Source organism: Narcine bancroftii, chromosome 4, assembly GCF_036971445.1.
Source record: "Narcine bancroftii isolate sNarBan1 chromosome 4, sNarBan1.hap1, whole genome shotgun sequence".
Classification (NCBI taxonomy): domain Eukaryota; kingdom Metazoa; phylum Chordata; class Chondrichthyes; order Torpediniformes; family Narcinidae; genus Narcine; species Narcine bancroftii.
The window spans coordinates 233593968-233611122 of NC_091472.1; the positions used below are offsets into that span (position 1 = coordinate 233593968).

At 41.0% G+C, this 17155-nt stretch overlaps 1 protein-coding gene across 1 annotated transcript in view; it reads left to right on the plus strand.

Moving 5' to 3' along the window:
• cyp20a1 (cytochrome P450, family 20, subfamily A, polypeptide 1) overlaps positions 1 to 16205 on the plus strand; it is a 72425-nt gene extending 56220 nt beyond the window's left edge. Inside the window, exons 7-13 of the mRNA XM_069934324.1 lie at positions 3816 to 3931; positions 5064 to 5118; positions 5865 to 5985; positions 7456 to 7567; positions 7796 to 7860; positions 11965 to 12054; positions 15215 to 16205. Of these exons, the coding sequence (XP_069790425.1) occupies positions 3816 to 3931; positions 5064 to 5118; positions 5865 to 5985; positions 7456 to 7567; positions 7796 to 7860; positions 11965 to 12054; positions 15215 to 15365 (710 nt within the window). The 3' untranslated portion in view covers positions 15366 to 16205. The remainder of the gene's footprint in view (positions 1 to 3815; positions 3932 to 5063; positions 5119 to 5864; positions 5986 to 7455; positions 7568 to 7795; positions 7861 to 11964; positions 12055 to 15214) is intronic.
• The last annotated feature ends 950 nt before the right edge of the window (positions 16206 to 17155 follow it).

Consider the following 17155-nt stretch of genomic DNA (forward strand, 5'->3'; position numbering starts at 1 on the left):
CCTCCACTGTTAGTCACAATCAAGATGAAGCATTTTGCTTCCCAAAAGACCCTCCTGGGACAGGTCAATCTACTGAAAAGGCCAAGTCATTCACAAAAATGGCTGGCTGTAAGAGCTGCTTCAAAAAGCTACTTTCTCTTCAGCAGTCAAAATGGTTCTCCCTTACAAAATCACAATGTGTTTGCAAATATATCGAATCTGGAACAGGCTGTGACAAGCCTTCCCTCAGGTCCTCCAAAGTATTGATTTGTGGTTGGGCTGTAACTTGTGATGGTGCTTGTATGAAATGTTAAATGTTAACTGTGACCATTCAATTCCTCCAGTCTATACTATTCCTTACAGTGATAATCCCATTTTACTAAATTGAAAGCTAGTAATAGCTGAATTGGTTAAGCATCTCTTGTGAAGGAATCCTGATGATAATTTGAATGGCAGTAGTACAGGTCTATCCAATCTTGCAATCTCCATAGGAATAAAATCATAGAGTAGAAGAAATGTGGCGCAAAGTGATTAATTTTAGGAGAATCAATATCTGATTTAGACTGCAGTTCTGGGGGTTTCCTGTAATTCTTTGCAGGATTTTGGTTTTATAATTCTATTGATTGCCCCATTAGTTAGTGGCGTCAGGCAGGAATTGAAACTGAGGAGAGTGGGCAATGAGAATGCTTCTTATTGATTTTCAACCATCCTCTGTTACATGGGAAATGATGTGAAGAGACAGTGCAGATCACATTTGAAGAATTTGTTTCCTTTTTGAGTCTGAAGATTCCACTCATCTCCCACTGTTTACTGATTGTTCAAGAATTTGAGGATTGTTCTCCTGTTGCAGCAAGATATCAGACTGGGCGGGAAGTTGTACTTGGCAGAGTCACAGTTCCCAACAGAAGTTGGACTTACTAGATTTGGACCAACTGATTTGCTCTTCTGTCCTCTTGCATCTTAAGGATGTGTAAGGGGAGCATGCAGAGAGGCATGAGAATTAACACAGTGTTCAGAATCAGAAAGTGGTTTACTATCATAAACATGTCACAAAATTTTATCTGTGGCAACAGTATTGAGCATTACAAGTACAAAAATTGTTATAAATTACCTTTCCTTAAATACACTATTTAAAAATAAATAATTAGTGCTGAAAAAAGTGAGGTAAGGTATTGTCTTTGGTTCATTGTCCATTCAGAAATCTGATGGCAGAGAGGAAGAAGCTGTTTTTCTCGCATTGGGTGTTCCTCTTCAGGCTCCTATACCTCCTTCCTGATGATAGCAGTGAGAAAAGTGCATGGTCTGCATGGTGATGGTTCTTGATAATAGAGAATGCTTTCTTGAGATTCCGCCTCTTGTAAATGTCCTTAATGGAGTGAAGACTAATGCCCATGATAGGGCTGGCCAAGTTTACAATCATCTGTAGCCTTTTCCTGTCCTATACATTGGCACCTCCATACCAAACAGTGATGCAACCAGTCGGAATGCTCTCCACTGTACACCCATAGAAATTTGCAAGTCTTTCGTGACATACCAAATCTCCTCAAACTACTAATGAAATGTAGCCAGTGGCAGGGCCTTCTTCATGATTGCATTGACATGCTGGTTCCAGGATGTTCAGAGCTGATGACATTCAGGAATTTGAAGTTCTTTACCCTCTCTACTACTGATCCCTTGCTGAGGATTGGTTTGTGTTCTCTTGATTTCTCCTTCCTGAAGTCCACATCAGTTCTGTAGTTTTGCTAATGTTGAATGCAAGGTTATTGAGTGACATCACTCAACTAGCTTATCTATCTCACTTCTGGACACTTCCTCAATGCCATCTATGATTCTGTCGACAACTGTGGTTTCATTGGCATTTGAATTGTGCATAGCCACATATTCATGCTGTAGAGAGAGTGGAGTAGTGGGCTATTCATATATAACCACCCAGTACATAATTGTCCCATAATATCAAAGATGAGTGAAAATGCCCCCTCTAACAACCTGTATTCAAAGTTAGACAAGTGCTTCTTGCTTGTGTTTTTTGTTTGGGTCTTTGTTTTATGATTTTGTGACATAGTGAGTGGTGAAAACCTGGAAATTACAGACCCAAACACCCGACATCTCTGAATGTAAAATAACTAGGCAGACTCTGTAGACTTTTTTCTCTCTCTCTCTGGGTTTTCTCTCTTGGTTCCACACATCTCCCCATCTCCTCTTGTACCCTTTCTCTTTATATTGTAAGCCAAGATGGTTATCAGCCTTGGACCAATGAAAAATAGAGCAGTGGTCTGTAAACGTGAAAACCACAAGGGTCCAAATGTCTTTAGGGATCACAAAAAACATGTTGTAGAAAATAATCCCAAAGCAAATGGAATCCATGCTTTTACATCCAGAGCAGGAGTGGGAGGATTAATACTTTTGATATAAAGCTGTAGTTGGGAGGATAGACGAGACGGAAAGTGGGAATCTCACCAAATCATAGCTTTGTCCAGTTCAGTCTTGTGATTTTTAAGGTGCATTTCATACCTTGATTTCATAACTCTGGTTTCCAATGAGGCTTGGATTTGTAGGCTGGTTGATGCCATTAGGAAAAGAGTGAAAAATTCATTCACCTGTCGGAAACAGCATATTATATTCCATAGCTATGGACTTCTGATTGTCACACCATTCGAAAGGGGATATTGATACTGAAAGGAATGCAGCAGAGGTTTACCGGAAGTATGGTGGATGGAGTTCAGCTACCATTGCTTGTGGCCTCATTGAACAAACTTGAGGGTTCAAGTGACATGCATGTTCTCTGTCATGTAGTGCTACACCATTTTGTGTAGTAGATTATATGAGTAGCCTGTTATTTTCTGTTGGAAGCTTCTGTTTTTTAGTGAGCATTACTTTGGGGGTTGGTTCAGGGTGGAAAACACTCACAGATTTCATAACAACATTTTTCCAGACAGCCTGGCACCATTGAGTCCATCCATAAACATAGTTAATGCTCTCAGCTAAGAACCAGAACAATGGATTGTTTACCCAAGGAAAGACATCATAGAGAAAAGTCATATGATTATATGTCATGCTTTTAGGAGAGTTAAACAGAAACGGAATTCGAGATCATCAGCAAGTCATCTAAAGACACTGAGTGAAGGTTTTATGTGAAATGGACACTTCTGTTATTCCTCCTTGGCAGGGGAAATAGTGATCCATCGTGACCATTGTAATCGTCATTTTGATTGACCCATATCCGGGTAAAAAAAGCAGGAGAATTGCTTCATTGGATCATGACCATTGTGATGGTCATTTCATTTGACCCTTCCCTGGGTTTTTGGAAACATCATGAAAGTCGTACGTTTCATTTCCCCTACACAAGGAAGAGGGAAGTTGTGAGTTTTGAGCAGTCTGATCACTCAGTGTCTCATCTACTTCATAATTACTTCTGAACATCAGTTTAAAAGTTCTGAGATTCAACACAGGATTTCTATGAACTTTGGGAATTGACCTTACAGAATTGTGCCTAAGCTGTAATGGTCACACACACACACACACACACACACACACTTATTAATAAAAATAACAATGTCTGGCTGAATTTCTATTACTGCTGATCTGTGATGTTTACACACACATATATACACACACACACACACACACACACACACACTTATTAATAAAAATACCAATGTCTGGCTGAATTTCTATTACTGCTGATCTGTGATGTTTACACACACACACACACACACACACACACACACACACACACACACTTATTAATAAAAATAACAATGTCTGGCTGAATTTCTATTACTGCTGATCTGTGATGTTACATTTCAAATTAATGCCAAACTTTGTTCTCCCTTGAGCTCGTGGGGAAATGGAAGCTACACTGAAGAAGGTGGCAAAGGAAAGGAAGGGGAAAAACATCGATCGTCAAGTATTCATGGACTCCTTGCTACAGGGTGATCTGAGTGAGAAAGAGGTACATGGAAGGGTGGGGCGGGGGGGCACCTTTCAAAGGGCAGACTGTGGCTAGTCAGATTTGGTAATATGTGTATGGACGTGCAATGAAAAGTTTAGTTCTGCATGCAAAAATTGTTTCCTCTCCAGTGTAATTTTGAGTTTAAAAATTTATAGGAAGCCACATGGTACATAAACAATAGGTGAAAAGATTAATCATGGCCAAATCAAAATAGTGGGATTTTAAAATAGTGGCATAGTCCCACTAAGAGCAGAGTCCATGGCTGCAGTAACTGTCCTATCTGCTGGTTCCCCTTAGAGAAGCCGTCGCATTCTTCTTGACTGTGTCAGCCTCCACCGCAAGAGTCATTCCTCTCATTACTCCCAGTAACTGCCATCTCTCCTGTGATTGCCACCACAGGTAGGAGTACTGTCACCGAATTGGCTCTCCTGTGGTTGCAATAACCTCCAACACCTCCCAGTTTAGCCACCACTGCCCCAGCTGCAATTGCCTACTTTTCAGACAGGTGTGTGAGCAGTTGCATTTGCTGACTGTGTGATTGAATTGTATGGGAGCACGATGCTAGATTCTTTACTCATTCTGGAGAAGTGCTTTGAGAATTTAGCCATGGTCAAGGGGTTATAGATTTTAACGTTAATGCATGTGTGAGACACACATGTCGTTCTCAAGACCTTGCAGAAGAATTGCAGCAATAGAATCCCTCCCACAGACCAAGTTGGGAACCACAGACAAATCTAGTCCCAACACTATATGAGGCTATTTCATATCTGGGCCACATCCTTATTATGGATTACCGACTTTTTGTCTTGCACTTCCTGTTGGCAGTGGGAAGGGGTGGGTAAATAACATCTGCACATGTCCTGTCACCGAACAAATTGATGGGACAAGACCTAGCATCACTGTGGAGGAAATATTTGTCAAAGGCACTTGTCCTGTCATCTTCAGGGCCACTTGCTCACTTCCAGAAGTCACTTATAAGAGGTCATCATACAACCGTGTTCCAGCTGACACCAGTTTCCCATTCTATAAAGCTATCCTTCCCTCTAGGCTAATATTTTGTTGGCACTGTTAACCCCTCATCAAGTTCTTCCAGGTACAAGGGTGGTGGTGAAGACTTTGCTTGTTTCCTCAGGTGCTGGAGGACAGTATGATCTTCTCACTGGCTGGATCTGTAATTACAGCAAATTGTAAGTACCTCCTCATCAAAACTGAAAAGCAGTGGAAGACCTGCATTTCTGCAAAGCAAAAATCACATATTAATACATGACTTCTAAACTGTTCCAAGGCTTTTCACTGCAATGTAATGACACAATATTAATATCCAGGTATATTTGTATCCTCCCTAGTTAGTGAGTGAGAACCTTTGTCTTAAATGAAGCAGGTACTTCACACAATGTTTCCAAGTAGTCTTGTTTTGCTGATAATTAACCTTGCTCCACATTGGTTGTTGTCCTAATTATTTCTCTTCAAAAATTATTCAACAGAACTTTACAACTTCAGTTAAGTTGTAGATGATTTAATAATCCCAGCAGGCCCAAGAAACAGGTTATCTGTTACTGATTCTCCGTTTTACTTTTCCTCTAATAGTAAGCAGTTCTATTTCTGCAACATTCCTCTGAACTCTCTGCTTTATACTGCATCATTCCCACAAGCCCCAATTTCCTGTTCACCACTAATTCCTTGTTCTTCCCCAAGTTCCGTTTCTACTCTGTTTTTCCTCAAGCTCCTCTGCTCGATCTCCCCACAACCTCTGGCATTCAGATCCTCACCACCCCCCCCCCCCCCCCCCCGCCAATCCCTGTGCATTTCTTTTATCCTTTCTGTCTCGTTCTCTCCCAGCTCCTTGTTAGGCAGTTTTCTACCATTGGCCCTGTGCAGCGCAGACATCCAGTGCTTAAATTGATCAGATTTTACCCTGGTTTCTCTTCCACAGTGTGTATTTGGGCCACGTACTTTTTGGCCACATCCAAATCGGTGCAGGAGAAGCTCTATCAAGAAGTAAACCAGGTTCTGGGAAAGAGTCCGCTCAGTTTAGACAAGCTGCAGGAACTAAGGTGTGTGGCAATTTTTGCACTTGGGTGATATATCACAAATGTAAGTGGTTTGTGATAAGCAGCTAATGTATTGGCTGAGATTCTATTGGAAATGACAAACAGTTCCACACAGAGGTGCCTGTATTTCTATGTATGTGTACCAGTCAGTTGTAGGACTCCAACACAAATCCAAAAATCACCAGGTTCTCTCTGAGATATCTAGCAGCAGAAGAGAAGCTCCCTGAGTTCACCCACAATTTATGATGGAGAATATGCTCTCTGATTCCAAGTCAGAGTGGACCTGGCAGAGGATTCAAGAACCTATTTCATGGAATACTGGCTGCAAGAAGAACAGGGAAAAATGGGTTTCTTTATATTCCTAATTGTGGTTGCATATTCAATTTAGTTTTTAATTATTTTTATTTCTTTCACTTTTAATAGTTTTACATTAAGTCCTCACAATCAGCACGTCAGCAGATCAAGTATAGGCACCGTTAGCTGAGTATTACTTGGGGAGTGCTTGAACTGGGTGTCAGGTTCAAGAACACTCAAAGTCAAGAATATGGGAGCTACAGTCTGGAATGTGGGGTTGGAGCTTGATTTGACTGGTTGTTATGTCAGTAGAAGTTGTATATCTTCATGGAGGGATTGAAAGCGGTATATCATGCAGTCTTGGTATAGTTTCCTGTCACCTTGAGGACTTTTGTTATCCCTGGGAGCTCTACACTTATATCCCTCATAAATAAAGTCATGGAATTGTTCAGTACACAAATGAACCCTTCAGCCACCAGGCCCATGCCAGCCCTTTGCGCACCTTCCCCAATCCAGCCTGAAGTCAGTTTATCCTTGAATGAGTTCCATTGGCATGAATTCCAGGAGTTATGGACAAAACAACCCATCGGTAAAAATCCAAGTTAATTTTTCTTACAACTCAATGATGAATCTGGAACCCTGAGTTATTTTTTCACCCCTGTTTCCTTACCCAGGGATCAACACATACTCAGGATCATAGCTGGAATAATTCTGCTCACTAGTGGTTTGTATTGGACTGATAAGTCTCTTTCTAAAAGATATTTATAGTTTTTTTTTAAATTATGGTTATTTCTGGATTACAAATCACCAGTTAGTTGGATCAGGGAAATGGCAATCCCATTCCAAAGCTCCAAGGATATCTGTTTGAGGTAAATGATGTCATGTGTATCTATGAATTAAAAGGTTGAGATTGTGAGTCCATATAGGTTGTTGGAGCCATAATCTAGGCTGACATTCCTGGCAGCATTCAAGTTTCAGACATGCTGCCTTCAGATTCTGTTGTTTATAAAGGATACCACAGCATTGTTTCAAAGAAAAGCTGTGGGCAAGGTCAATGTTGTTCCTCAACCAATGTACAGATGTAAAGATTGTTATTTCCTTGGTAGGAATGTACATCTGTGGTAGGTTTTAGTGTAAATGTGTGGGTTGCAGTATAATCAGTCTTGTTCTCTGGCACAGGTACTGCCAGCAGGTTCTGAATGAAACGGTCCGAACATCAAAGCTGACTCCAGTCGCGGCACGTCTTCAGGAGCTGGAAGGGTGCGTCAATCAACATCTTATCCCGAAAGAGGTAAGGTGGGAGTGATGGGATATGCACCAGCTCCTTATGGCCTCTTGCCTTCACCTGGCACGGATTGAAGTTTCTGCCTCTGGTTTGCAATGCACATCACCCACATTGTTTCAATGTGTGAGTTGGGGGTACCAAATCTGCTGAAGTGCCTTCCAAGAGGTATTGCAGGTACCGCTTCCACTAACCCCATTTGTGTCATTCACATTCCTACACCCTTTTCTTCCTCAGAGTCTGGTTATTTATGCCCTGGGAGTCGTGCTTCAGGATGACACTTCATGGCAGTTACCTTACAGGTACCTTCACACTCGTGTTTGATTGTGGCTACTTTCTGTTTTGTGAATTTTTGTCCCAAATAAAGTGACACATGTCAGAACTGGGGTAAATGTCTTTCAAGTCAGTAATAGTGCAGGTTGAACATTGTCCAATTCTTCTGTGCACTGAGCCATCAGTCTGATCGCAGAACAAGGTGGGTGAGAGGTGGTGAAAAGCTCTTCATTCCATCAAATCCTCTGTGAAGAGTACAGTGTGAAGTTTAAAATAGTGGAATTCTCTCACAAAAATGCACTCCAATCTGTTGCAACTAGAAGTAGATCCAGCACAACAAAATGTACTCCTTTGTTTCGAGCAAAAGTTATTTAATGAGATTATATTGGTTAGCGCAAAGCTATTACAGCGCCAGCAACCAGTCTTCGAATCTGGTGCTGTCCGTAAGGAGTTTGTACATTCTCCCCATGTCTGCATGGGTTTTTTCTGAGGGCTCTGCTTTCCTCCCACCCTCCAAAAACATACAGGGTTGTCAGGGTAATTGGGTGGTATGGATTTAATATGGCAGAAGGTCTGTATCATTAAATTTTTAAAATGGTGAAAAGCAGAGAATGGAGATAATGGCAAGTTATAATAGGTGGGTAACTCCAGACCTCTATTCTAGGCCCTCAACTTATCAGATGTTGTTATCAAACTAGTGCAGTGAGTAAAAACAGTGGCTTCTATTTCTGTCTTTTCAGCCAAACATATACATTCCAACACCTCATGAGAGCATTATTGAACATTATTAACTTAACCTGCAAATGACCCTTTAGGGAATCCTGCAAAAGGACTCCTAAGTTTCTTGGACTTTCACTTTCTGAATTCTCTCCCCATTTGAAAAAAAAACTTTATTCTTTCTTCCAAAATGCATGACCATATATTTCCTTACACTAATCCATCTGCCAATTTTTTTTTGCCCGTTGTTCCAACCTGACAAATCCCTCTGCAGACTCTCTACTTCCTCAACACTACCTATCTTCATGTTATCTGCAAACTTTGCCACAAAGCCCTCAAGTTTGTCATCTAAATCATTTGCATACTGTATGAAAAGTATTGGATCCAATACCAACCTCTGTGGAGCATCACTAGTCATCATCAGCCAGCCACAAAAGACCTCCTTTATTCCCACTCTTTGGCTTCTGTCATTCTGCCAATCTTCTACCCATGCTCATACCTTCCCCGAGATATTATGGGCTCCTATCTTTTTTATCAGCTTCGTGTGCAGCACCTTGTCAAGACTTTCTGAAAATCTAATGAAGCAACATCCACTGACTCTCCTATGTCTGTCCACCTATTTATTTCCTCAATGAACTCCAACAGATTAGTCACAGAACAATACAGCACTGTACAGGCCCTTTAGACCTTGATGTTGTGCCGATCCATATTTCCCTTCCTAAAAAAAAGTACTAAACCCTCCCTACCCCATAACCCTCTATTTTTCTTTTGTCCATGTGTCTGTCTAAGAGTCTCTTAAATGCCCTCAATGTTTCATCTTCCACCATCATCCCTGGCAAGGCATTCCAGGCACCCACACTCTCTGTGTAAAAATTAAAAAAAAATAAATAGATAACCTAACCCTGATGATTTCTCTTCCTTCACTTTGTACATATGTCCTCTAGTGTTTGCTGATCCTGCTATAGGAAGCGGGTGCTATTGCCTCCCATAATTTTGTAGACCTCTATCAAGTCTCCTCTCATCGGTCCAAAGAGAAAAGTCGGAGCTCTGCTAACCTTGCCTCATAAGACTTGTTTCCCAATCCAGGCATTATCCTGGTTAATCTCCTCTGCACCCTCTCCTTAGCTTCCTCATCCTTCCTATAATGAGGTGACCAGAACTGAACACAATACTCTAAGTGTGGTCTTACCAAAGATTTGTAGAGTGGTAACATGACATCTCAACTCCTGAATTCAATCTGCCTATTAATTTTTAAGGCAAGATCTCTCCTGAAGGAAATCATGGTGAAATGAGCCTATTTTATTTTGGGCTTTCAAGTACTCTGAAATCTCATCCCTCATCATGGACTCTGGAACCTTTGCCAATCATTGAAATTAAGCAAATTGGGCTATAATTTCTTGTCTTTTGCCTCTCTTCCCTTAAAAAGTGAATGACATTTTCAATTTTCCAGTCTTCTGGAACCATTCCACACTCTCACAATTCCTGAAAGATCTCAAATAATGCATTCACAATCTCTTCAGAATCCTGAGGTGTAGTATGTCCAGTCCAGGTGACATTCACCTTAAGACCCTTCAGCCTCCGAAGCACTTTCTCCTTAATAATAGGAGCCACACTCACTTCTGCCCCATGACTCCTTTGAATTTCTGGCATGTTTCTGGTGCCTTCCAAACCGAAGACTGATGCAAAATACCTCTTCAATTCATCTACTATTTTTTTGTTCCTCATTACCACTTCTCTGGTATCATTTTCAAATGGTCCGATGTGAACTCTTTCCTCTCTTTTACTCTTTATATATTTGAAATAGTTTTAATTTCCTCTTTTTTTTTTGGCTGGCTTACTTTCAAATTTATAATTTCTCCTCATACTTTTTGTTGGTTTTTAAAAGCTACCCAATCCTTCAGCACCCTACTAATTTTTGCAATGCTGTATGCCATTTCTTTTGCTTTTATACCAGGTTTGACTTCCCTCATCAGCCACAATTGCCTCACCCTTCCTTTAGAATTCTGCTTCTTCATTGGAATGAAATGATCCAGAATCTTTTGAATTATTCCCAGAAACTCCTGCCATTTTGCTATTCTCCTTTCTTCCCTGTTAGTTCCCTTCCAATCTACTTTTGCCAGCTTTTCTTTCATACCTTCACAGATACCTTTAATCAACTGTAATACTGATACATCTAATTTTAACTTCTTCCTTTCAAACTGCAGAGTGAATGCTATCATATGATGACTACCTCCCAATGGTTCTTTTATCTTTAGCTTCCAAATTAAATCCAGTTCATTGTACAGCACTGTCCTGGGTAAACTTGTACCTCTCACTTTGTTCGTTTTAGATTGGTCACAGTGTTTGAGCTACTGAAAGAAAACAGAGACACACGCCGAGAGCACTTCAGTTTATACAAATCTTTATTACAAAATCTTAAGCTGATTTCAAACTACAATATGCAAGCCCTTCCCAATTATACTTATCAACACCTGGACTTGTCCCAACTACCGAAGCGAGGCAACGACTGCACACTTGTAGTAGGTTGTCGGGGCGCCGGTAGCAGCTTCTCCACCTCCCCTGACCGGGACATTGGCTGGACTCTAGAAGTTCTTCTTCTTCTTGCTGAGAGATGTTGCCACCTCTCGGAGAGTCTCAAACTTCAGCAGCGAGACCATGGCTTCTATTACCCCAAAATTGCTTACTCAAGCACCTGTTCCCTGCGCAAAAAAAAGGATAGCCGAGCACGCCTAGGCTTCTATCAAATACCACAACTTTCTAGTTTATCACTTTGAATACAATGATTTACTTCGCTTCAAGGCCTCGCCTGACAGTCTGTGACCAACAATCCCATCAATCTCAAACAGCAACTGGCTAACAAGCAGGAAGATTAAACGTTCTTAGTACCAGATGTCTTTTTGTCAGATAACTGCATCTCTAGGCCCCTTGGTGGAATTTAGCTTATGTCTGCTAATTCTTACATTATTCTCAAAGTAGGTTACTGACACTCAGCCTTGCATAAGCAAAAGCATGGTCTAAATCCTCCATTACAAGCATCAAATCCAGAATTGCCTATACTCTAGCAGCTTGACCACAAGCTCCTCCAAAAGCCATCTTATAGACATTGCACAAATTCCTTCTCTTGGGATCCAGTGCCAACCTACCTGCATGTTGAAGTTCCCCAAGTAACATTTCCTTTTCATGCATGCCTTCTCAAACTCCTTTGGTAATTTACACACTACATCCTGGATGTGACTCTCATCGGCGTCTTTTTACCCTTGCAGTTTCCTAACTCTACCCACAAGGATTCTATATTTTCTGATTCCATGATCCTTCTGTTTATGGATTTCATTTCATTTATTATCAATAGAATTATCCCACCCCCTCTGCCTTGAATATTTTGTTCTAATTGTGATCTGTGTCCTGTTGTTCCGCAGGTTTGATCCTGAAAGGTTCAACGAGGAAGCTGCCAGGAAACAGTTTACATTATTGGGATTTTCTGGAAGCCAGGAGTGCCCAGAGCTTAGGTAAAGCAGGAAAAGATTTTCATACCAAATAGGTTTGAGTTGTAATATCTACCCTTCAATTGGTTCAGAGTTGTAGAGTTTAAGATGACTTCACTCTATTGCAGAAATTGGACTCCTTTGGATTTCATTAATTTTGAGACCAGACCGTTTTCACCAGATAAAAAGGGATAATGTGTATCCCCTAAAAGGCATCTGTATTTAAAAGGTTTTTTTTTTTCAGATTGCCCCAAAAGCATTTTACAACCGGTAAAATGTAATGTGTAATCCGTGATGTTAATGCAGGAAAGACAGTAGCTAGTTTGCACCCAGCGGGCTTTCCCCAAACAGTATTGACCAAATCATTGATTTTTAATTAGTGTTGTTAATTGATCACTGAATATGGGCCATGACACTTGGGAAATATCCCTTCAAAATAGTGCTGGCAGTTCTTCCATATCCACCTTTAAAAATGCAGTGGTTCCAAATATTTAAAAATGTGTAAATTTAAATGTAAAGCAATTCTTGCCAGTTTTCAGGCAGCAAGTAATTTGAGCTTGCCATTTATTCCCATTGCAATCAAATGGTGTGCTTGTGTTGAATTGTTTATTTTTGTCACATGACCCAAGATAAATGAAAAACTTTGTTTTGCAAGTTATCCGGGCAAGTAAATTAATACTTAAGTACGATAGGTAGTGCAAACTAAAACAAAAGTGAGGAATTTAGTGTTGCAAGGAAAAGTGCAGTTGAAACAGGACAAGTTCTGTGTTGTGTTAGTTTTGTGAGAATGAGACATGATCTTTTATGCATTGGAGGTCCATTCAAGAGTCTGATAGCAGCAGGAAAGAAGCTCCTTCTGGACCTCGAATCTTGTGGTATGTTTTCAAATGTGTACATCTTCTGCCCATTGGGAGAGGGGAGAATGGGGCAGGTTTGGTCCTTTATTATGTTAGCTGCATTTCCAAGGATGTGGTAAATGTAGACAAGTGGTTTTTAAACTTTTTATTTCCACTCACATACCACTTTAAGTAATCCCTATGCCATAGATGCTCTGTGATTAGTAAGCGATTACTTAAAGTGGTATGTGAGTGGGGAAAAAAAATTGAAACCCACTGCTCTAAACCCAATTGTTACTGAAATATTTTGCATGAGAAAAATTGTAATTGGCCCATTTCCTTTGGAGTTTTGAAACCAGACACATAACAAGTCAATTAGGGTACGATTAAAACAATGGTTTTCAAACTTTTTCTATCTAATTAAGTTGGTATGTGAGTGGAAAATAAAGGCTTGAAAACCATTAATACAGATAGAGTTGATGGAGGGGAGGTTGGTTTGTGCGATGGTCTGAGTTGTGTTCATAATTCTCTGAAATTTCTTGTGGTCTTGGGCAGAGCATCTCCTGAACCAAGCTATGGAGTATCCAGACAAGATACTTTCTGTAGTGTGCCTGTATAAAAGAAAAATTGGTAAGAAATATTGAGGACAGGCCAAATTTCCTTAAGCTTCTGAGGTACTAGAACATTGATGCATTTTTCTTGGTTGTGAGATCATTATGGTTGGACCAACATGTGAAGTGTGCTGACTTGGGAAGATGAAGCAATGTCCACGGAAACTGTGTTCTGGGAGAGAAGGTCATTGGTTGGCTTCTGTCACATGTCCTCTTGGGTTTTGTAACACTTTTAAACATGCTATTTTGCAAACATAATAAAAATAGTGAACTCAATCTTCTTTTTATTGGCATAAATTACATAAATAATTTCTAAATAAGAAAGTAAAATTGGTGCAGGAATTGGCCATCTGACTCACAGACCCTGCTCTGCGATTCAGTAAGTCATGGCTGATCTGGTCGTGGACTCAGCTCCACTTACCCACCTGATCCCCATTCTTTTTAATTTGCCTATTATTAAATGCATTTAATATGGCAGTCTTTATTGCTTCATTGAGCAGAGAATTCCACACATTCACTCCATTCTGGGAGAAGCAATCTCTATCTCTATCTTAAATCTGCTTCCCTCAATGTTGAGACTATGTTCCCTACTTCTCATGTCATCTGCCAGTGAAAACAGCCTCCCTGCTTCTATTTTATCTATTCCTTTCACATCTCGATAAGATCCCATCTCATCCTTCTATTCTCAATTGAGTATAGTCCTAGGCAACTCAATCCCTTCTCATAAACTAATCCCCCTCATCTCTGGAATCAACCTGGTAAGCCTCTTTTGCACTGCCTCCAAAAACAGCATATTTTTTCTTAAATCAGGAGAAAATAACTTCACAGTACCTCTGGTGTGACCTCATTAGTAGCCTGTACAGGTGCATCAGTATCTCCCTGCTCTTCAATCTCTCTAGCAATGAAGTCCAACATTCCATTTGCCTTCTTGATATCCTTCTGCACCTGCAAATTCACTTTTTGTGATTCATGCACAAGCACTCTCTCTGCACAACAGCAAGCTGCGATTTTTCACCATCAGCCATTCTCAACCTTTTTTTGGCTATGACCCCTTCAGGACTGCTCAAAGTTTATGAGCCCCCTTCCCTGTGAAGCAGTCAAGTTTTGTTGGCTTCTTCTGTATTTCTCCCACCAACTACATAGAAGGTATTTTATGATTTCAGTCTTTGACCCCCCCCCCCCCCCGCCCCCCACAACCGGTGGTCGAGTGGAAATTTCATGTTGAGAATGCCTAATTTAAATAATAGTCCTAAGGTCCAAACAGCCACCTGTGGCTGAAAGGAAAAGAAGCAGGACAAACACAAGGGAACGTGAAAGGTATGATTAGATGCAGCCAGAGGAGTCTCATGATGTCCAAACATATCTCTCTTTCCCCCTCCTCCCTCCACCTTGGTTCTCAGTCCCTTGTTTAGGTGGCATCATACCCTCCTCCCTCCACCTTGGTTCTCAGTCCCCTGTCCCCTGTTTAGGTGCCATCATACTGTCGCATTGCTGAAGTTGTCATATCATTACAACTTTGCCTCCTTTATTCTGCTTCCAGTGTAATTCTTAAGGGAGCTGTTTCTTCTTGGTTGCCAAAAACATGATTCAAATGAAAGTCGGGATAGCAAAAATACTTGTTCTTTTTGAGAGATCTTGCGGTCAGAAATCTGAGCAACAAACGAACTTCATGGTTTTGTAAGATTGTTGTACTTGCTGCTGCTGGTCACTGCATGTTTGTCTTTCCCTTCCTGGTAGGTTCGCTTACACTGTGGCTACAATAATGCTGAGCACATTGATAAAGCAGCTGATTCTGCACCCTGTGGAGGGCCAGGTGGTGGAGATGAAATATGACCTTGTAACGACCCCGAAAGAGGAGGCTTGGATCACTGTCAGCAAGAGAAGCTAGGCCTACCTCAAGTTGGCCTGCCTGAGGAGAGCAAGAGCTGTTGAAGAAGGCACTTCATTGGCAGTATTTGGCTGTAGAGATTCAGGTCAGGCTCAGAACCTGTGAACAACAGAACTTTGGTTTCAGATCCTGAAGCTTGGCCCCTCAACATACACATGAAGCTAACCACAAAGTAACAATGCCTCCTCACCAGAATGATTCATACAGTGAGATATTCACATTGTATCATGGTTGTTTGGAGATTTTCCAAGTCTTTTAAAATATATGTGTGTAATATACATAATGAGCTGAGAAACAGTTGCACATCGTGGAGAAGAAATGATAAATACCTTAATATTATGGTATTCATGATAACCGCAAATAATATTAGAATAAAGTGCAGAGTTGGTGTTGTGATAAGACCAAAGCCTGTTTCCCAGGAGCTTGCCTTAGGATACGACTCTCCTTGTGTTTGCTGTGATAAAACCAAGTCAGGAAGAAACCTTGGGTTCACTTCAAAGTCCATGATGAGCTAGCTGACCCTCATCAGTTGGAAGGTGCTGCAGTTGATCTTGGTACCCCTCCTACTACTTTCAGCTGAGTTAAGAGAATAACTGGTTGCGATACCATGCTGCTGGAGCGTGGCTGAACCCCGATTAGAATATCTTTCTGACGCTCGGTATCCACAAGAATTCTATGCATACAGTATCCCAGCAAGTCATCACTGTCTGAAATGACAATCGATCTCTCCTTCAAAATGTATCATTGTTTGGTATAGTGACCATGAGACCAATAGATATCGAGTGCTCTGTATGACTTTCCTCAATCATTTATCAATAAATGCTGCAAGTACCTTTCAAAGATTGGAATTCTTCATTGACAATGCATTTGCAAAGTGCTCAAGCCTTTTCTCTTCACTGCAAAGTCAGATTTAGCATTGCTTTGGACTGCAGTCAGAAATGAGTGACTCACCCATGAATCACCACTCAATTCCCCACTGTTTGAACTTTGGATGAGGGAATTGTGAGGCTTAATTGTGATTCCTGCCCGTTGTTCAGACCCACACATGCAGATAGCTTTCCATTCAAGAGTATGTCATGTCTCAAGGAGTTACTGAGTTCAACGTTGATGCTGGGAGGTTGAGGGATCCTTGAAAGTGTCCGGGCCTAGAGCTAGTTGGCCCCTGAGTGGGAAGGAGAAGTTGGCTGACCTTGAGATTCAGGTGTGGAGAACAATATTACAGGAAATAAAAAGAGGGTCTGCATTTTCTGGAAATAAGGAGCCACACACTAATTGCTGGAGGAATTCAGTGGATTGGGCAGTATCCATTGAAAGCAAATGATGGACAATGTTTCAGGCTGGGCTGAAACCCTTCATCGGAAGTTTCTGGCCAAAACCCTTCATCCTATGAAGCGTTTGCCCGAAATGTTGACTGTCTATTGTCTTCCATGGGTGTTGCCAATTTCTTCTAGTATTGCAGGAGAGGCTAATTTGAAGGTGCAGATACTTTTGGAAATATCAAATAAAACAAAATGTTGGAAATAATAAGCAGGCCAGGCTGTGGGAAGGGAAACAGGTATTAGTTCAGATCAAAGACCTTTTGTCAGGTCCTGGGAAGAAAAGTGAAGAAGCTTGATGGGAGAGATTTTCTTTGATCAGATAAAACCAGACTGACCAATGGATAAGCTGAGAGTAAGGGTCTTGGGTTATGTCAATGAACTGATGCAAAAATCAGATTGCTTCTCTGTCTGCCCATCACCTACTAGAGGCCTTGTTTCTCCCCTTCCTTTCAACTCTTCATCCTGGCTATC